At 41.0% G+C, this 22598-nt stretch overlaps 1 protein-coding gene across 1 annotated transcript; it reads left to right on the forward strand.

The window, feature by feature from the left end:
* The first annotated feature begins 45 nt into the window (after positions 1-45).
* Positions 46-21589, forward strand: SIRT1 (sirtuin 1). The gene is made up of 9 exons (XM_048945716.1): positions 46-505; positions 2554-2670; positions 4051-4292; positions 5462-5614; positions 8421-8568; positions 11466-11545; positions 15741-15927; positions 17625-18185; positions 19501-21589. Exons 1-9 carry the CDS (start codon positions 46-48, stop codon positions 19818-19820), a joined length of 2268 nt encoding a protein of 755 aa, XP_048801673.1. The 3' UTR covers positions 19821-21589.
* Positions 21590-22598: the final 1009 nt, after the last annotated feature.

Consider the following 22598-nt stretch of genomic DNA (forward strand, 5'->3'; position numbering starts at 1 on the left):
CGGGAGGGAAGGAGGGAGGGGGGCGGCGGCGGTTGCTTCTCCAAGATGGCGGACGGGGAGGCTCCGCTCCTCCGGCCCCGCGACGGCGGCGGCCCCGGCGCCGCGGGCGAGAGCGCCGAGCCCGCGCCCAAGCGCCAGCGCCCGAACTCAGAAGACGGCGTATGCGGCCGGGGCGCGCCGCTCGCCCGCCGCCCGGACCGGGGCGCGGAGCCGCCTCCCGCCGCCGCCGCGACGGAACCTCTGGGCGAGGCGGCGGCCGTCAGCGTCGATGGCGACGTCCGGGCGCGGGAGGAGGACGGCGCGACGACGGAGGGCCAGAGCGGCGCGGACAATAGGGCCGCGCAGCGGGGCCTGGCCCGGGCGGAGCCGCCTCCGCAGCCGCGGCAGCGGGGCCGGGGGGAGGGAGAGGAGGCGGCGCCCGGCGAAGACGCGGCGGAGGCGGCCATTGGCTGCGAGCGGGCGCAGCGTTCAAACGGGGCGGCCGGAGCGCCGGCCCCGCAGCCCGGTGAGGACCCGACCCCATCCCCCGTCCCGCCACGGGGCGGCCGTCGGCCGCGGTGCCCCGGGCCTCTCCCGCTCCGATCGGGGCTCGTCACGGCGGCGGTATTCGTGCTGGGCCTCGGGGCGAGATCGCCTCGGCGCTCGCTGCTGAGATCGTCCGTGGCGGCGGCGGCGCGCTATTAGAAATGACAGCCGTAAGCCCCGTCTCCTGACAGCGGTTACTTTCTGAAAACTTTTCTGGAAGGGACAGGAGCGGTCGTGCGGACCGGTTCTTTAGGGAGCCTCGAGTTAGTCTTAGGCTTCAGCAGCTGAAGCGCAAAGTGCTGCACCGTCAGGGAGCTGGCTTTGCAGGTGGGTTTGCAGCAGGGCTTGGGCGGTACCGGCGCTGAGCTCGGTCTGCTGTGTTGGGACCGACAGGCTGGGAGGCTTTGGGGTTTTTAAGGTAGTGCTTTGGAAAGTCCTTTAAAGGTATAAGGTACTGTGCTTTGCCTGGGAAGTGATCTCTATTATAACGCCTTATGTGGAGGCTATTCCTCAAGTTGCTCCAATCCTCAGGCGTGTTTTGGTTTGTATTGGCTATTTCTGGCACGAAGTCCTTTTATTCCTTTGAGGAATCAAGACAACTCCTTGGAGAGTGTTACAATTTAAACTGCTACTTTAGGCTATCGCGTTTTATAAATCTATGATGATGTGACCTGTATGTGATGAGTCTTCAATGACACAGACTTTGACTCTTCACATAGCAGACACAGTGGTTGTTGTAGTAAAGCGTAGTGTGCTGATGTGTGTTTCTCTTATTCATAAAGTTTTTCTGTGTAAGATGCTCACTGACTTCATGTGTTACAAAACAGAAGTGTCATGCTTCAAATATGTAAAATCTTAATAAGACATGATGTCAGAAGGGCACCTGTGCTCTCAGGAGACAGCAAGCGTAGAAAGCAAATGACTGGCCTCCTCCTCTTTTCAATTTAATCAGAATCATTTCTGCAATTTACTTATCCAATCAATTAAACAAATTGGACAACACAGCCTCTGAATAAAAATGTTTTTCTTTAAGAGTAAAGGTGAGGTGACCTAGCTTCAGTACTGCACAGGAGTTCAGTCACTGGTGTTGGGAAGTGATGGCGGTGATTCTTCGCTCCAGAGACTAAGACATTTTCATTTGCTTATAGATTTTCAACAAATTAATATACATGCTGTGCCTATTAATAAAAAGATAATTAAAAAAAAAAAAATAGTAGCCCATATTGTAACAAACTGCTCAGAACAAAACACGGATTTTCACCTTAAACGTTACCTTGGTATCGCATGCCGTGAAACGAGTATCCCGTTCCTCTCCACAGTCCTTATTCTGGGCATGTGATGAAGTTAGATTGGGTTACTCTGGCTTAGGGCCACAAGCAGAGTGCTCAAAGGCAAACCCATCTGCAAGGTACAATGGTGATAAACTTAGTGAAGGTGGTTCAAGGTAGTACGTTTTTCTGTCATAAATGAAATACCCCGTACGTGTGTGTGTGGCCAGCTACTGCAAGTCAGAGGCAACAGCACAGCAAAATTCTCTATTTCTGTCCAGCTGTGTCTTTGTGTGTGTGTTTAAATGCTGGGCTCTTACAACCCCATTGCAGATTGTTCTGTAAGTTGTGGGACATTGATTTTGCCCAATTTCACAGTAAGAGCTGAGTGAAGTGAGAACCATAGGAGAAAATAGGAGAAAATAACGGTAATCTAAAAACGCTTCACTCATTTTGAAGGTACAAATAACCTCAGTAACCAACACTTGATACAGTCACGTCAACGTCAGCCCACTGATACCAGTATTAACACAGAAATTCTGCAGTAAATCAGAGGCCTGAAAATGTACTAATAAGCTAAAAAAAATTAAAAAAAAAAAACAAAAACCAACAACAACTAAGTGGTGAAACTGACTATTTGTATGTGATTGAAGTTGAATGCAATGAATTATAACTTTAGGTTTTGTTATGCATTTAAATATGCATTAACTGTGCTGCTTGGCTCAAGCTTTGTAACTTCCATTGTTGTGCTGTCTTGCAGATAACTTCCTTTTAAGCGATGAAATCATAGCCAATGGTTTCCACTCCTGTGATAGTGATGAAGATGACAGAGCTTCACATGCAAGTTCTAGTGACTGGACCCCAAGACCACGTATAGGTAGAACCCTATGCAATTACTCTCAGATGCTGCTTGCCTCTTGCAAACACTTGCTTCGTTCTTCCTAGTCTTAAGTTTTTTTGAAAATTGTTAGAAGAAATATCAATTATTTATTTTTCAGTAATTATTTCCTGTATCCTGTATAATATTTAAGCATCTTTAAACTGTATTTCAAGAAAGGATAGTCAACAGATTTGTTTTTCTGTAGAAATACTGCCATAATCCATATTAATATATATTATATACATATATATATAGTATATACATAAGCTCAATAATTAAATAAATGAAACTGGCATATTTCTTACCCATTTACATAGTATTACTCTTACTTTAAAGATGTTGAAGCTCATTGTTGTATGATTTTAGCCATATTAATCTGTAGGGCTCGCTGTCCCATGTCACACAACCATTTGGGTGTTAACTAGTCTGCAGATCAGTCTGTAGCATAGGTGTTGGGTAAAAAGCTTTCACCTCACTCAGAGCAATGTACGCTGCTGGAGTGACTGGTGACTTGAGTAGGATGGGCTTCCAGGGCCCAGCGTGGCTGGGACTTCAAGTCTTGTCTTTTACATAAATGTGATAAACCACAGCCATCGCATTGCCAGCACTGATAAAGCATAGCGGCAAGAAAATACAGTATGGCAGCACAGTGCTCCACTTAAAACCTGACCCAGTCTTTACCAATCTCCTCATTACAGGTTCACTGTCAGTACCTTTTAGGTCAATGCATTTGGTGATGGTTGTTTTTCTATGCAATGTAGCTACTTTTAGTTTGGATCCTCTTAGTGTGGCTTCTTAAGATGTACATATTTTTCTTCTGCTGTTCCATTCTTGAGTGCTTCTGGAGAGATTGATGGCTATGATCATCTCTGAAGTCATTAGTTTTAGATGACTAATAGAGCAATAAAAAAACCTCTGGATTGGTAGGCCCTATTTGTCTTTAGTATACATTATAATATGTATATGTATGTGTGTACCCTATGAAACATTGGAAAAACACCAATTAAGCCATTAAGTGGAGAAACATTGTGAAGATCTTGTTGCTAAACGTGTATTTTTAATAAAATAAAACTTATTTAATAAAGATAAATAATTGATATTTCTTCTAACAATTTTCAAAAAAAACTTAAGACTAGGAAGAACTTGCTATGAACTGTGACTTCTACTCTGACTTTTCAAAAAATGCACTGTGGGTTAACATAAAATAATCATAAAACCCTCCCTATGCTATCATTTCCTAATGTAGACCAAGATATATGGGGTTTTTGATGCAAGGAATGAAACCGCTTTAATAAAATGAAGCAGCAAGCATTAATAGATGGAATGATGGTTATACTTGTCTTAGTCAATTTCTGTTTTGTTTTTCAATTTTCTCAGGTCCTTACACTTTTGTTCAGCAGCATCTCATGTTAGGTACAGACCCACGGACAATTCTGAAAGACCTGCTCCCAGAAACGATCCCTCCACCCGAACTGGACGATATGACGCTGTGGCAAATCGTCATAAACATTCTTTCAGAGCCGCCAAAAAGAAAAAAACGAAAAGATATCAATACTATTGATGATGCAGTGAAACTGTTACAGGAGTGCAAAAAAATCATGGTCTTGACAGGAGCTGGGGTACGTATTGCCACAATGACAGTGTGACGGTATAGAGTTGGTTAATTCTTATCCAGAGCTTCATGGCACACGGACCATCTGACAGTGGCAGTATTTGTAAGCAAATAATTGGGAAGAGGAGGTACAGCTGTCCTAGATGATGCACGCTGCACGACTGGAGCTTAAACTGGAAATGACAACATCTCTCTTCTGACAAGAAACTATTCTTAGACGTTTAAACTCTTAAATGATTGCTTCTACGCAGAGTAATTATGAAATAAAATCACATCTACCTATTCCAGAATATTTTCTATCCTAGTCTTTTTTTTTTTTTTTTTATTACAGAGCCAATGACTTTAAGTCTCAGTGAATTTCATAAAAGTCTAATGGAACCAGAGGGAGTAAAAGAAGTAAAAGGGGAGAGGCTAGGTTCTAATAAGAGTACAATTTAATTTTGGTAGACGGGCTTTTATGTCTAAGGTGCTACACTATGATGATAAGACTACTCATTTTCACTAAACAAAACCTTGAATTGTCATGAATTTGCAGCTTTGCACCTGTGTATGAGATACAGTATGAAAGTCGGTAATTATTTACCTCAGTGGGTTGCACACAGAGGTATAACGCTATTCAGAAAAGATGGCTAATCCAACTCAGACCAGCTTTGCAGAAAAGCACTGCTCTTTCTGTTATCCAATGTTCTTCCTATAATTGCTATGCCTGTTTTCCCTCCTCTTGTTACAGCATTCTAGGGTAGCGTGGGACAATAAATTAGCCCTTATTGACTGTTAGAGCAGGGCACAGCTAGTTTATCAGAGGTGTCTTATCATCAGAAGTGAGATTCTATTTTGTTACTGCATTAGCATGTTAAAGGAGCAAAAAAATGAACAACTCTTTGTGCACTTCTTACAAGACTTTCAGTACTAAAAGTTCTCGTGTTCTGTTACTGCCTGTGGGGATTGTGCTGAAGCTTTTCTGGACCAGGTTATCAAGTTGTGTTTCTGTGCTGTATCTCCTGCTTGTGATTTGGAAATTGGTTTGATCAACACAGAACACAACCTGGTTTTGTTCTCAGTGTATGTGAGCGCATGGAGATACGGTTTCCCAAACAGTATCATTGTAGCTCTTGTTATCATAGTAGCTGTTACAGCCCAGTACGTAGTATTGCTTATTGCAAAAATATATTTCAGGTGTCTGTGTCTTGTGGAATACCTGACTTTAGATCAAGAGACGGCATCTATGCACGCCTTGCTGTAGACTTCCCAGACCTTCCAGATCCTCAAGCAATGTTTGATATAGAATACTTCAGAAAGGATCCCAGGCCATTTTTTAAGTTTGCAAAGGTATGGTTTTCCTATTGATCTTATCTTGGTCAGTAAATAAAAAGACTTCAGATGCGTAAATGAGATTTTGCACAGCTGTGTTAACAAAAGGGTATCTGTCTCGCTTTCAACAAGATGGTGTTTAATGAGACACTTAATTCAGTGGCATAATGACTCTCCCCTTGGCAGGCCTTTGCAAACTATTATATCCTCAAAGATGATACTTTAGTCATTGTGTGCAACCACGTATTAAACTTATTAAAAAGACTTTGCAATATTTTATTCTTTTTGAAGCCTTCTTTGGCTGTTCCTGTTTGTAACTCTATATGCAACCGTTCTCTAATTCAAGGGAGGATAAATAATATTTATTTAAATATAAATATTTATTTATATATAAATAATATTTTGTCATAATTTTAAAAGTCTTTGAAATTCTTAGCTGCAGTTACATTCACTGAAAAATAGAATGAGAACTTTTTGAAAGCACACAAGTAATGTGGAAAGCTAAATTTGAATTTGATGTGTTGTAGCATGCTGTTTCATGTCACTCTGCATGGTCACATCTTATTGCTTTATGGTTAGGAGGAGTGAAGCAGTTTCATGCACTGATAAGTTTGATCCTGTTTCAGATTTTGATGTAGCTGACACGAGGATCTGCATTTTAAAAAAATAAGTCTTTTTTGTAGGGACTGTGTTCTGTGTTCATTTCTTAAAAGGGAGGATGGAGCAGTTTTCTGAGAGGTATTTGCAATGCTAAGCAGATCAATTAAAAATGCCTCAGAGACAAGTAGGAAATATAAATCAAAGAAGTATTTTTACAGGACCTGTAAGGTCTCCTGAGAATCCATCCATACACTTGCTGTTTCCTCCTTTTGCTCACAGTTTGTACTACTGCTCTATTATTGATCCAGAGCTTGGAAAAGAAACATGGATGCATTCCTGAGTTGCTTGGCTTTCTTGAAAGCACTCTATCCAAATTCTAACGTATTTTGGTGTCCATCAGTATATACATTACTTTGACTTTTTAATATAGGAGGAAGGGAAGGGGAACCAACTGCCTACATGGACATTTTACCAGAGCAGTTCAAATTTAATTTGGCTGATATTTTTTACTGACATTAATTTCATCTGGTATTGAAAGCAAACAACAGCAGCAGCAACAACAACAGCAACAACAACAACAAAAACCACACAAAACCCTGAAACACAATAGTGACTCTGAAAGCTATTTGCTCTGTCAGAGCAGTGGCTAATTTACTCAGCCAACATACTTGGACCCAGAAATTCATTTTTCACTTTAGTACATACATTTTAAGGCACTGTTACTGTACCTGGGCTTTGCCCTATTTTCAAGGTACTTTTCAACGAGCACTGTTGGCTTTGCCTCATTTCCTGTCTCTTCTTACATCTGTGCCAAGAGATCCACCCTTTATCACTGTTTATATGCGTATTTCTAGTTCTCTAGTCAGTCTTACTTTTCTCACTGTTAGTGCTTTAAACTCATTTTGCTTCCTGCTTCATTGATTCCTCTGTACAAGTGCCTGTTTCCACTTGTTCAGTGTGAAGTCTGTCCTTTATTTCCTATAATTAGGATGGATCCTCTGGATCCCATATTAATCTGTAGGGTTAGTGGTGGCAGAGCATGTCTTGCTTTTTCAGACTAAGATACAAAGTCTCTTAGGATCATATTACCATCTGCTGGTAATTGTGTAACAGCCTAGTCAGAATCTAGGTGATACAATTTAAATCCAAAGACCTGTGTAATCTTCAGAAATTAGAACAACTTGAAATATTTGGAGTGAAAACAAGTACTTCCAAAAATTCTCTTTTGGTTGTGAATGGCTCACTGTTGTGCTCAACTTTTTGGTTCAGCTTTCAGTATCTACTAGTAAAGGTAGGCAGCCCCTGCTTCTTGCTTACTTTCTGTACAAAGGCGTGGGTTTCCCAGGTGAGAGTACAGCGCAGTTGCTGTTCAGTGGCAAAAGAGTGACAGGAGAGCAGAGGGCCTGGAATTCAAGCTTCTCAAGTGGTGCTCCTGAGCAAGAGGGTGCTGCTGTTTCTAGCCTCCTTGTCACAGCAACTAGAGTACTGCCTGGTTGGTCAGTTCTAGGCAGAGGTTCTTTGCATGAAGTGTTTTTTCTTCTGCCAAGCTCCTTTATTCACTGAGGAGATGTCAAATCATTCCATAAAAGGGTGCACATTCCTTTCTATATATGCCTTAAAAATGCCTGCCTCCTCTTCCTCAATTTAGCAGAAATGCTGAGCACCTGTCTGGGCCAGTGGAATTGCTCTTCTAAGCCATTTGGTTTTGCCTTAATGCTGTTGTAACTGGACAAATTGGCAAAGCTGGTCTCAGTGCTCCCTGCCTTCTGCTTTATGTCCAATTTGTACTTCTGTTTGGTAGCTAATGAGAGCCCAGGAATGGCTGCCAGTACAGTTGATGAATAAAAACTGCTCATTTTTAACCAAAAGACCAAAATCCAAGTTCCTCATGAATTTTTTTTTTTTGTCTGACTGCAATAAAATAATGTCTCTAATAAAAATACGAGGAAGAAGAGGAAGAAAACTGTTCATGTTTTATTGTTCTCAAAACCAGAGACGACCTAGACCTTGTTCTTGTGCTGCCTGAAGAACAAAGTACCAGCTACTGCAATGAGCAGTTCATCCTGGTATGAGAAGTTCAGCTGATGAAAGAAGAGTTGGAACTGAAAGGAAAGGGCAAAATGCAAAGGGAATGATTATGAAGAATGAGTACATAATTGCTGCATTTGGAATAAAGATGCTGTGTATTCATATACACTTTCTAATATACTTTTGAATTCCATAGGAAATCTATCCAGGCCAATTCCAGCCATCTCTCTGCCACAAGTTCATAGCTTTGATGGATAAAGAAGGAAAATTGCTTCGTAACTATACTCAGAACATAGACACATTGGAACAGGTTGCAGGAATCCAAAGGATAATTCAGTGTCATGGTCAGTAATTTTAGTTTCCCTTTTCTTATTTCTTATGAGTAGGAACAATGCTTACTAATGTATGTGACAAGGTAATTGCTAGTGGCATTGATATTTTCCTTAAACTGGTATTTCTCAGAAACAAATATTCTGCTTTTAAAGTGGTGTTTAGAATACTAGGTAAAATTACTACTGATAGCTTAACTAAAGAAAACACTGCAGAGAGAGGCTGAGAAGCATTTTCTTGAGATGTATCCAGTAAGACCTGATTCCATATTTGTAGCCAGTGCTCTCATGTTTGGGTTATTTCACGAAATGCAGTAATCTTTCTTTAATTTGAACTTACAGATTTAGTGAAGTTTGGAGTTCCTTTTAAAAATGTTTCTTGGTATGTTCTACTGTGCTTCTTAAATTTAACAGGAGATTGAATGGAAACCTGTGTCCCCAAATCAGTGGGAAGATGAGGGACCAGACAAGGATAAGCTTGGCCAAGGCACGTCTATTTCAGGAGCCCCTGCTGCTTACATGACTGTACTTTACAACTTGAAAATGTTGCCCTTCTTTCCCCCCTTTCTTTCTTTTTTTCTGAGTTAGTTCAAGCATTTAAAGCAAAAGTGTTTGTAGCAGAAATACTACTTTCATAAGTAAGGCATGCTAAGTGGTGGTCTTTGTGCATCAGTGGCAAGCTTAGACCTTAGCCTTTGTTGTGTAATTGGTGGTACTTTATATTCATGCATGAGAACACAGTGTGGAAATTGTCTGATAACTAAATAGATTTAGCTGCTGATTACTTAGAATACCTGTCACTTCCGAGGCTTACCTCAGCTACATCTTATTGTGGATTACCCAGTTGTTGAAATTAACATCATTTTGTTACATTTGGGTGCCAAACATTCTCTAATTATTATGCCAAATTAAATGGAACCTCTTAGGTAATTGTTTGATGTGCTTACCATTTCCAAAGACTTGCAAATGTCAAGTTGAAAGGCCAAGGATATGTTTTTAAGGAAAGAAGGCTTAGAGTTCTAAGGTTCTAGAGTTCTTTTATCAAATAAATTGCTTAAAAGCAATGTTTGTGAGACCTGCCAACGCTGGTGTCAGCAGCAGAACTGGAACTGAAGAAGTTAACCTCTGAGTTAAGAGCAATAACCCTTGGTCTCCCATTAAGAATACAGAGGGCTGCTGCCCTAGCAAGGGGCAGGAACAAATATCAGGAAAGAAGGAAGTATCACCAGATACTTTCCCAACAATCCTAACATCGAGCTAGGGAAGCAATGGTTCCTTTTGCCTGTAACAGAGCCACTGTTGAAGCTGGTACTGTTACCACGATATGCCAAGTGATCTTTGGATTAAGTGATACCCCGTTCTTTTGTCTCAGCTGTTAGCAGTGTGGCAATGGCAGCCTGGTACCAGAGATGGCAATCTGCCCACTGATTACAGCTTTCTTACAGAGTTCCACTTTTCCAGGGATCAGACTCATCTTCCTCATCTACAGAGCTTAACTCAATGGTGGATTTGTCAATCTTCTTCATTTAGAGAGAGTAAATGCAATGCTCTGTCATAGTAACCAAAGAGAACAGAATAGAATCCACCCCACAGAATAACTCAAATCTCACTCTAGTTTTCATATGTATTCAGCATATAATGCGTTTTCTTTTGGATGTCATTCCTAATTAGGTATTTAGCACAAAATTCTTTTTTAGCTGTGTTTTTGCACACACACAAATGTTTTTTTTTTTCAGTTGAATGATACAGTAATTAGATTTCAGACCAGCTTTAGTGTATATGCTGTATCAGTTTATTTTCAAATAAAAAAAATATTTTTTAATTGGTTTCTGAGGCTTTTGGAAGTTAGCAAAGGTTATTTTGAGCCCACTAACTATCCACACTAGAGTTACTCTGCTTAATGCTAGCTAATTGTCTAATGGTAGTGGTTAAAGCGAAACTGAAAGTAGCTATTTAAGGGTGTCCGTTTGTTGTCTAGCTGTGAGAGCTTGACATATTCCACTGCAAGGTCAGAGATCCCCAGATTATTTTTTTAAGCCTTGTTTCATAGCTGGGACAAATCTGACAATTCCTTACTTCACTCTTCAACGTTCTGTCAACTTCTAGCAGTACTCCTTGCACGGGTGCAAGGCCTTGACAGGTAAACGTGTGCACCAAAAGGCCACTCTCGTTTTCCACAATTTCCCTCTGTTAACATGTGTTAGCCAACAGATAAGGTTTGCCTTCAGACAATGAAGACAGGAGTGCTCTGCCAGATGTCAGGCATCACCTCAGCTGTGTTAGAACAGGGCCGCAAGAGCTCCAGAGAGCAATTTTACACAATGTTGCCAAACAAAGAACACGGTAGCCAAGCTGAATACTAAGTTCAGAGTGCTACTCTAATGGAAACAATATAGCTGTAACTATTGACAGTTACTGAGAGGAGCATACTGCGGCTCAGTTGCCTATAATTGTAGTCCTAGTTAATGCATTTTCATTACTTAATGCGTTTCATAGTTACTTTGCTCTTTGAAAGCCAGCTGAGATTGGTGTGGGTTCATGTCCTGCTGCTGATGAGGCAGGGCTGACACCAGTTCTATTAATTGTGTAAAGATGGAAAGTAGGGGAATGATCCAATGGATTTAGTGTTTTCATACATTCAATATATTCTCCTCCTAAAACAGAATTTCTCCTGGCTAACATCTACAACTAGCTTTAGTACCACAGGAATCTCCTCTTAATTTTTAAATTACTTTTTAATGACTTCTTTTGGTGGATTTTGTTTTGGTTTTGTTTTGTTGTTTTGGTGTTGGTTGGTTGGTTGGTTGGTTAGCACTGCTATTTAACAGTCTTTGTGTCGTAACATCTTTGGCAAAAAGACCAAATCTGAAAGTCTTCACTTCTATCATATTTTTCCCCCCCCTCCCCCCCAGGTTCCTTTGCGACAGCTTCCTGCCTGATCTGTAAATACAAAGTTGATTGTGAAGTTGTTCGAGGAGATATTTTCAATCAGGTAAAAACTTACTTTAAATCACTGCAGCTTTCTAATAAGCAACTTGATAACAAAACAAAGCATTGCTTAAAAGGTCTGCATTTTTAAAAGGCATATGATTAAAAAAAACCCTTTCCTTGTTTCCTACATGCCTATCTATCTATTTTAGCATTTGCTCTTGTATTTAAAAAACGTACTCAGGTACTACACTGTAAAAATAAGGTAAAGTGAAAGAAGTAGAAACCAAAACCATTGGAGTCTATTTCTAATGGCAGTTCTCAGAAGAGCAGAAATCAACATGGTAAGTAAAAGTTGGATTTATACCTGCCTTAGGGTAATCTGAGCTCTGAGTCACACTGTGAAAGTATTTCTAGCTATTTATAACATTGGTTGCTCTTAAAGCATTTACCTGCATTCAAAATGTTGAAATTGTAGATGATGCATGGAGAAAAGTGCTAATATAAAGCAGCCTCTGAGCATGTAGGATAAGTGAGATGACTGATTAGCACTTTCAAGAACTGCCAGACTATTCTATGTTCTGATTTCCTCACATTTGGATATGAAGTGATTCATGGCCGAGCCCAGAGTTAGTTCTGCTCCATCAGAGTAGAATAACCTTTGCCTTAATCAGACCCGCTTTGCTTTTATTCTATGTCTTTTGACAGAGACAATTACCTGATAAAAATGTTGTCTATACAAATGAAAAGGCACTGTTTTTCTGTATTTGCATGTTTTTCAATAAATACTTGATTCCGCAATTAAAATTTAAATGAGAAACATAGAGAAACATCTTTGAAGCGTTACATCTGACATATTTTATGAAAGGCTGTCACTGAATTCTGTGTTTGACTTCAAGTTTTATGAAGTGTGAATATCAGAAGATACTTTGTAATATTGAGTACCTACGAGGTCTGTTCTACTCTATGCACGTTATTGTTGAGAATTGTACCTTACAATGTTGCTGCTTCTTTAAAGCAAGTTAGTTGGGATTTGGGCTTTGTTTTTCTTTTCCTTCTAAACACATTCCTAAGCATGGTTTAGTTTTCTGTTTTGATTGTTAGTGGAAGCATTCCTTCTAACAACACTTCAGTCAGCACTTTTGTATGTTGAACTGAACTTGTGTCCTAACGGCATGTCCCTGCTCATGGCCAGTAGTGGGAGCATAGGGATGGGAAAGAGAAGCCTGCACAACAGTACTTCTGAACAAAGAGGTGGTTGCTCAGGAAAGAAACACTCAATCTATCAGTCCTAATCTTACAGTGCTGTACAGGCAGCAGCACCAGTTCCAGCTATGCGCAATGAGAAGATGTTACAAAAAAAGGATGCTCACCTGTATCTGAAGATTCAGGCTCACAAGAAAACCCCACAAAGGAGAGATCTCCAAAAAGATCTTCCTTGGTGGCAGTCAGCCCTTAAGTGAGGGCTAGGAGAGGTGCAGCCAGGCTCCACCCCTTCTGGTCACACAGCTGAATTGCCTTCACCTGTGCTCCTAGGGCTGACAGGGTCCTTTCCTTCCCCCAGGTGCTCAGTCAGTGGTTCAGGCCATGACTCAGCAGTTCCAAGACTTCAGACAGGTATATTTTTCCAGAGCAGGCTGTAGCTGTAATACTGTTATTTCACAAAATGAATACAGTTATTGCTGAATGTATGTGTGTGTATCTACATATATATAACAGGAAATAGCACCATTGGAACAAAGAGTATCCTTCAAAAAAAAAAAGTTCAATTTACCATCGTTATCTCTGCTTCAAAAATCAGTGCCATGCAGTTGGTTTTTCTGTTGTTCTCCAGAATGAATTAATTTCTTAGTTATCAAAAGAAACTGGTTCTGTACTTACGAAATAAAACACTGCCAAATTCCAACAGCTCTGTTTTCTAGAAATGGTCTGGGGAGTTAGTCCCAATAGGAAGCTGTATTCTCTGCTGTCCTCCACTGCTTGGAAGTTCAGTTATATGTGACCCCAGGTCCTGTTTTCCATAGAAGAGATTAGCTTTCCTTTGCTCTGCTCCTTCCTTTGACAGTTTGAAGTGCTTCACAACAAAGTAAGTCTATTTAGCATCTTCCTGGCAGGATTTCCTTTCAGCATACCAGAGATGGATACTTAAAAAACCACCAGTTCCTCACTGTTTTGGTTTTTTTTTGCCAGCTCCAAGGCAGCATGCTACTTACCTGCAGCACGATTCCATTTCTAGGTTGCTGTACACAGACATCCTGCTACACAAGATGAGGCAGTGTCTATAAATCCCACAGAAAAAAAACACTTCTGAGTAAAACTGTTTTTGATTATTTTCAAAAATGCCAATTTCACTGTACTTTTGACTACTTTAAGCAGTTTCAAGAAACAGCAAAGGCATCTCAGATTTAGGATGAAAGGCCCACAGAAACATGCACCTGTTCTTGGATGTTCTTAAATCGACACAATCTTTACTGATCTTGTTTTTGATACATCCACAGCTAATGAGGAATTCTCATTCTATTTCATGAGACAAATACAGCAGCAGAGGTGGTGTGGTTCTGGGCTGTGCTGCCCATGGAGGGAGGGAGGATCCCAGGCAGCTGAGCGGCCAGCTATCTAGCCTTAACTTCTTGGTATCAATTTCAGCTCTTGGAATAGATCTCCCCCTTACTGATGACCTTTCTGAGGATTAGCAAAGGAGCTGGTGAGTAGTGTAGTGCTGAAACCTATTTGTGGGCCCCTTTACAGAAACTCATGTGATTTGGACAGGGACAGCAGTTGCTGTACGCAGATCCATTTAATAACGGTATTGGACTTCCTGTGGGAGATGATGGAAACAATTACTATCAGTGTCTTTTTAAACTAAATCAGAAGTTAGAGATGTTTGCTTCCTTCCTAATACAGAACAAACATTTATTTCCTAGATCTTCCAATTTAAAATGCACATGCATTACTTCCTTCGGCAGAAGAATTCGCAGGGTAAAAAGCATCAGAAAAGTTCCAGATGTTGGTGTGTTGTCAGCTTTCTTTCTAATATCTAAAGATCCAAGGAAAAAAGCTCAAGGTTTTGTGGGTTTCTTTTTTTCCCCTACTCTGTTTTGGGGGATTATTTAGTTGGTTGGGCTGTTAACTCCTTGCCCTGGATAAGGTGATGAAGATTTTCCCTATACCGCTTTCTAGTTCTTGTGCTGTATCACTTCTTTCTTTGAAGAAATCTCCCTAGTAGAAATATAAGATTACATTATTCAAAGACTTGAATTTTGGAAAAGGTTCTTTCACACCATAGAAGCAGCCTTTTACCTGTGATGCTTTCTCCTAGGGAAAGCATTGTCTTTGGTCCTACAACAGTCATAACAAAAAACAGCAGTTACACATTTGTGTTTTTTGTTTTTTTACATTTTCCTATAATAATAGATCTCATACATCACTTCACGCTTATACAAAGCACTAGTTTGCTTGTCATTACTGCTATAGGACTGCAGCTAAGTTTGGCTCCTTGGATTTATTCTGGGGTATTTTACTTTGGAGACTACAGCTGAGAAAATAATTTGCTCAGTAGTAAAGTCCTGTCTGTCTGTTCTTGCATCATCCACCTGTTTGCTTTTCTTCTCCCTGAAAAAGTGTTACGTTGAAAGAGGTCAAAAAACCCTGTGGTTTCATGAGGAAAAGGACTCTGCTTCTCCACAAACATAACTAGCATCTACTTTTGTTCTGTTAGTGGAGGAATTTGAAATTTTAAAATGGAGACCAGGCAAAAGATCTTTCCATGTTCTTTTTCTGTATGCTTTTTGCTGGACACCTGCTACACACTTTATGCAACCAAGAAAAAGCAGAGAGGTAGTGCTCTATAACGTAATGTTTGAGTAGGAAGGAGTACAGCAGATTGAGGAATGGAAACTGATAGCAAAACCGAAGCTTTTGTTCTGATTATACCAAAAAATTATATTCCTCTCCACCAGGAGGTGATTACACATCAGTGTTGAGTGTGACATCTAGACTCTGGCTTAGTTGCTAGCTAAGAGCAGAGGTGTAGACTTTCATTGTTTCTCCATTTTGGTGTAAAAGGACTCCTTCATTCCCGCTGTAGTTCTGTGTACAGACTAGAGTAAGAAATGTATTCAGATGTACATCCACAGAAAAAATTAAATGAGAAAATGTCACTGAAATTTGTCTCATGCCAGAGTAAGTCACTGTGAATTGCTAAAATCTGAGGCTTTTGAGGTTGCAGCCACAATAGTGATATACGCTGTTCTATGCAGGTAGTTCCTAGATGTCCTCGCTGTCCACCTGATGAACCACTTGCTATCATGAAGCCTGACATAGTGTTCTTCGGAGAGAACTTACCTGAGCAGTTCCATCGTGCCATGAAGTATGACAAAAATGAAGTTGATCTCCTTATCGTCATTGGGTCTTCACTGAAAGTAAGACCAGTAGCATTGATTCCAAGTAAGTGACTGACTGGAAATTTCTTCTTTCAAAAAAACTGGATGAAATTAAAATTCTCAGTTAAGAGTTCCAGTTCTGAGTGCTTTTTCTACGCCCAAGGCAGAGTAGACATCTCAAAGTTACGAATTTATAATCCATAGAACTACTTTGCTAAAAGTTAAACTTTATGTTCATAATATGCTTTTGGAATTCTAAGATTTAGTCCGGTCTTGTTCAACATCTTCATCAATGACCTTGATGAGGGGATAATGGCCACCCTCAGCAAGTTTGCTGATGATACGAAGTTGGGAGGATTGGCTGACACGCCTGAAGGCTGTGCTGCCATTCAGCAAGACCTGGATAGGCTGGAGAGCTGGGCAGAAAAAAACTGGATGAGGTTTAACAAAAGCAAGTGTAGAGTCTTGCATCTGGGGAGGAATAATTGCATGCACCAGTACAGGTTAGGGGATGACCTGCTGGAGGGGAGCTCTGCAGAGAGGGACCTGGGTGTCCTGGTGGATGACAGGTTGGCCATGAGCCAGCAGTGTGCCCTTGTGGCCAAGAGGGCCAATGGCTTACTGGGGTGCATTAAAAAGAGCGTGGCCAGCAGGTCGAGGGAGGTGATCCTCCTCCTCTACTCTGCCCTGGTGAGGCCTCATCTGGAGTACTGCGTCCAGTTCTGGGCTCCCCAGTACAAAAAAGACAGGGATCTCTTGGAAAGAGTCCAGCGGAGGGCCACGAAGATGGTGAAGGGCCTGGAGCATCTCCCCTATGAGGAAAGGCTGAGTGAACTGGGTCTGTTCAGCCTTGAGAAAAGGAGACTGATCCAGGTTTATAAATATCTAAGGTGTGGGGGGCAGAATGGCGAGGCCGGACTCTTTTCAGTGGTGAGTGGAGACAGGACAAGGGGAAACGGCCGGAAACTGCAGCATAGGAAGTTCCGCACAAACATGCGCAAGAACTTCTTTACAGTGAGGTGACGGAGCACTGGAACAGGCTGCCCAGGGAGGTGGTGGAGTCTCCTTCTCTGGAGATGTTCAAGACCTGCCTGGATGCCTACCTGTGCTACCTGCTGTAGGGAACCTGCTTTGGCAGGGGGGTTGGACTCGATGATCTCTGGAGGTCCCTTCCAACCCCTACAATTCTGTGATTCTGTGAAAGTAATTGTCTTTTGAAAGATAAACGTAGTATCAAAAAAATGGAACAGCTACATCAGATGTCTGAGCAGTAATTGAAGTCAGTACTTTATGCTAAATGATACAGAGTGGGCATTAGATAGTGTATGACCATTTGGATCCTTAGTTCTTAAAGGTGATAAGAAAAACCAGCTGTGCTATTGCTAAATAAGTCCTTTAGAAGGGCTGAGAAAATACAATTGCGGGTTAATAATTTGCCTATTAAGTGCACAACTTAACTCGTACTTTTTTAACATGCAAGCCTGAGAAAGGCCTGCACCAACCACCTGCTGCTCACGGGGGACAGTGCCACATCCAGCACTTCTATAGAAAAACACCTTTTACTGCAAGAAACGGGGAAATCTAGATAGACTACACAGCCATGGCACCTCACACTGCCACTTCAGCTTTATTACATTTAAGAGTTACTTGTATTCCAGATCTGTCTGAAGACATCTCTCAGAAATGAAGGTTTTTTTGGCAGATCTTTGGCAAAAAATAAAACCAAAATGCCTGTCTTCAAACTGTCTTTTCTATGTTTAGGTTCCATCCCCCATGAAGTGCCTCAGATCTTAATTAATAGGGAACCTCTGCCTCATCTACACTTTGATGTGGAGCTTCTTGGAGACTGTGACGTTATTATTAATGAATTATGTCAAAGGCTAGGTAGTGAATATACAAAACTTTGCTACAACTCAGTAAAACTTTCAGAAATAACAGAAAAGCCTCCACGAATGCACAAAGAGCTCGAAATGCACTCATCTGAGCTACCACCTACACCCTTAAACATTTCTGAAGACTCTGGTTCACCACAACAAATGACTCCACCAGATACTTCAGTGGTGCCCTCAGAACATGCAGCTGAATGTAAGGTAGAAAACTGTGATCCTGCCTCTGAAAATAAAGGGACCTGCACCGAGGAAAAGCTTCAAGACACACAAGCATCCTCTGAAAACCCTGAAAATACTACTAGTGAATTAATGAACTCTGAAACAATGAAGGAAAATGGAACCAACAATGGAGAAAGCAAAGAAAAAAATGAAATAGTGAAGAAGTGCTGGGTAAATAGATCTGCAAAAGAACAGATTAGCAAAAGGTTGGATGGTAAGTGTTAACTTATTTCATTCTCTTGCACTTCAGTGTTTATTCTAGACTTACTTTAAAGCAATAAATAAGTTGCCCTTGAGGGAATCAGTGTTTTTTGGTGGTTATTTCTGCTCAGAAAAGTATCTACGTTTTTCATTGTCACGCAGAGTTTATTTCTTCTGAAGAAGCCAATAGGAAAACTTTCTGTAATTCAGAATAGATTTTATAATCAGTGATTACTGAATAGTTTTAAACGGAGACAGGGGAGGTTTAGGTTAGATATTAGGAGGAAGTTTTTCATACAGAGGGTGGTGATGCACTGGAACAGGTTGCCCAAGGAGGTTGTGGATGCCCCATCCCTGGAGGCTTTCAAGGCCAGGCTGGATGTGGCTCTGGGCAGCCTGGTCTGGTGGTTGGCGACCCTGCACATAGAATCACAGAATGGCCAGGGTTGGAAGGGATCTCAAGGATCATGAATCTCCAGCCTCTCAGATAGCAGGGGGTTGAAACTAGATGATCGCTGTGGTCCTTTTCAACCCAAGCCATTCTACGATTAGAAACTCCCTAGAAAGATCAGAGTTTAAGAGGCAGAAACTAAGTAGCAAAAATAAACCCGCCTTTCTTACATTTTCTAATGAATTTCCAGTAAAACTGTACTGATCTTGGGATTTTAAAGCACCGTGTCCCAACTCAGTCAGACAACCATTTTGTAGGACTGAGGGACAAAGTCACAAAAAGATTTGAAAAGCAAATCACACGGTTGGAGCCAGGCACATTCCAAAGGAAACATCAGACTTTCCAAAGAAGCCTTCCGTGTGCAGTCTGTTAATTGATGGAACAAGTAATTGCGCTAGAAAGTCAGTGAGGATGGAGAACCAGAAAGTTACAATTTCCCTAAAGCAAAGTCAAGTACTCTGTGTGGTGGGTTCCAATTCTGTGGTACAACCAATACACCGCATTCTTGCTGTGAATACGTTTATCAACAAAAAGCTCTAAACATTAGAGTTTAAATGCTACATCAGAGGGAGGGAGGAGAGGGAACGTTTAGCTTCCCAGTAAAGCATTTGTTAAATGTTGTTCCTAACAACACATTGGAGTAGAAATTTCTAGTGTAATTTGTCATGTTAGCTTAACTTTTGAAAATGCATCTGTGCAGGTACTTTTTAACCAGAAGTCTGCAAGATCTTGTCTGAATAATTTCAGCTTTTTGTTTCTGCTGGGCACCCTGCTCTAGTTGCCCCTGCTTGAACAGGGGCATTGGACCAGGTGACCTCCAGATCTCCCCTCCTACCCCAACCATTCTGTGATACTGACTTGCTAAATTCTGTTTCAGGTACTCAGTATCTGTTTTTACCACCAAATCGCTATATTTTCCACGGAGCTGAGGTATACTCAGATTCTGAAGACGATCTGATATCTTCTAGCTCTTGTGGGAGTAGTAGTGAGAGCGGCTCGTGTCGCAGTCAGAGCTTAGATGTGGAGGACGAGAGCGAGATTGAAGAGTTTTACAATGGCATAGAGGATGAGGATGCTCCGGAAAGGGAAGAGGAAGCTGCATTTGGGGAAGATGGGGTTGAACAAGATGCAGCTGATGAATCAGCTTACACAAATGAAGCTGCAGGGAACGATCATCCAACAAGCAACAAGTTGTAAAGCGATCACTGGTTACAGGAATTTTCCACCAGCATTAGGAGCTTTGGCATGTCAGGACGAATGTTTACGTCTGGATTTAGAGCAAGGAAACCATAAGGATGTGGTGTTTATAAACAACTGAAACAGATTTTCATGCTTAGTTTTTTACCTTTTTCAATAAAATTCTCTTACTGCACACTCAACACTAACTTTTTTTTTTTTTAAGGTACTAGGAATATCTAAGCAATTATTACTATGTTCACTTTTAAGTCATCTGTCTGATCAGGCATCCATGTATATAATACCTATTTTGCATAATAAATTTCAGCTTATATTATTTTTAAACAGTTTTGAAAAAGCCATTGGAATGTTAAACTAATATAAAGGGAACAGCTAATTTAGACCAAAGAATGGTATTATCACACTTCTTGCTTTGTAACAGTTTGGTTTATTTAAAATTTTTACGCTTCTGCTAAACCTTTCGTTCTCGCATAGCCTATCATTAAACACTGGCATTTTCTAAGACTGACTGGCAGCTAATTTTTTGCTTTAACAGTTAGTTTGTATGTTTGAGACATACGTAAATGTGAGTAGATAGTTAAAAATGGAAACAAGACAGTAAGCACTTGAAAAATCCTAATCTTTTTTAGACTGATAAGAAGTGCTGTGAAAATGCTTCAGTTACTGAGCTTAATACTTCCTGTGGACATGAAGCTATGTTGACATTGGCTCCTTAGCAATGATAATACTGGAACACCAGTATTTTAAACAAAATGGATTCCCGATGGTAGAAGTTTTTCACATTGTATACAAAATGTCAAATATAGTGCAGCTTGCATTAACAGTAGTATTTGATCAATTGCCGAGGCTGCAACACAGAGGCTTGGCTGAGTACACAATAATGTTCCTACCAGCACGTGAGAAGGCACGGAAACCAAATCTCTTCCTGCAACACTTAAGAGGTAACAGAATCAGAAGAAACTTGCTCAGAGAGCAACAGCCTGTGCTGCTATTGCTGTGTGGGTGAAATACAGATTAATCACCTCACCTGGAGATGTGCTGCTTTGAGTGATGTCCCAGCTGGGGAATGTGACTTTCCACTTGCTAGCTCCAACGTGCATCTTAGAAGCAAAGCAGCTATTCCAATTATCACACTGCGTATTAAAGTGCTAAGCTGCCTTAAAACTGGATGTTGCAAATTTTCAAGTGCAGATTGTTTCCAAGCCTTTAGAATTATTTTGTAAAATTGCACAGTGCAGTAGTAAATGAGTCAGCATTTTTTATATAAACCACTTTTTCAACATTGGCCCATATGAACTCTACGATGTAGATTATTCATATACTTTGCTTTAATATTTATTACATTTTGGAGATGTATAGTAGCTGTTCTTTGAACATAAGATACATCACTTAATGAATATTTAAGAACAGCTTTCTGTATTCATCTAAAAATGTTGGCATGTTGTCTCATTGTCCAAATTTAATACAGCTCTTATTTGGCTACACTAAAGAATGCAATATGTTTAGTTTTCACTTGCATGTTACAATGTATTAGTTTGTGCTATAGGAGATATTTTAAATTGAAATACTTTGTTTTAAATTATTTTTACAGTGAGGATTGTTTTCTGCTCTTTTATATTGTATATAGTGTCTTTTATGTAATCTACTGGCATACGTTTTGTAGAAGACTGTTTAAAATGACCGGCTATCTTCCTGCAACTTTTGAAATACAAAACCAGTGTTTTATACTTGTACACTCTGTTCTAAAGTCTATTAAAATCATCATTTGATTTTTGGTTTCTGTTAATTTCTAGTTAGCTCCTAAGAACTTAACAAAAGATGCCCTATGAAGTTTTAAGTGAGATCCTGGGTACTATGCAATAAATTGCCTTTTCTGTCTACCCCCTATGGGTGCAAAGCCCCAGTAAAGCTACACTGGTGCAGCAACATCTGGAACGACAATGTAGTTTTGTCCTTCAGAAAACTACTTCTCTTCTTTTAAACCCTATGCTGCATTTAGATGTATTCACTGAGCAGTCCTGCTTGTTCCTACATAGTAAGGAGTTCTGAACTAACTACAATGACGTGAGAGTCAAAATAGTACCTTTAAAATAGTCACCCTGCGATTAGCATTTTTGAGATGACACTTGGGCTGCTACAACTTCCTAGGAAAAGTACTGTATGATGGCACACACAGAGCTCACTGTCAAGATGCAAGGCCCAAGGAGCAGCAAGTGAACACACAGGAAGGCAGATAAAATGAAGCAAACCGTTACACATACTGTAATTGTGCAACTTACTGCCACACAACACTGGGAGCTCAAAGTGCCCTGCAAGAGGAATGGAGTAATTCGGGTGGGACAGGGGGGTTCCCAGACAGAGGTCATCCTTTGGGCTCTCCCTGAAGCACCTGGACCACTTCACATGGAGACAGCTTTCAGTCCAGGGCAACCCAGTAGCAGCTCCCCAGCGCTGCTGGGCACTGTACCGACCGGTACTGACAGAACCAACACCACAGGGCACACGTGAGCACGGCTTTCTTGGCCTCGGGGCTGGTGGGTGCACGCACACGACCACGCATCTTTCAAGGACTGAATTTCTTAGCAGACACAAACCGCCGCTCTGTGACAAGGCACCGTCAGTTCCTTCACTCCTTAACCCTGCAGCCTCAGCACAGCCCCAGCGCCGCACAGCACAGAGTAGCGACAAACTGCCCTTAAGCCACAGATATTCCTGAAAGCTGCAACTAAAGAGCTCTGAAACGACACACAGCCATCTCTCACTGCTGTTTTATCCCGT

This window comes from Lagopus muta, chromosome 5 (assembly GCF_023343835.1).
Source record: "Lagopus muta isolate bLagMut1 chromosome 5, bLagMut1 primary, whole genome shotgun sequence".
In the NCBI taxonomy this organism is placed as follows: domain Eukaryota; kingdom Metazoa; phylum Chordata; class Aves; order Galliformes; family Phasianidae; genus Lagopus; species Lagopus muta.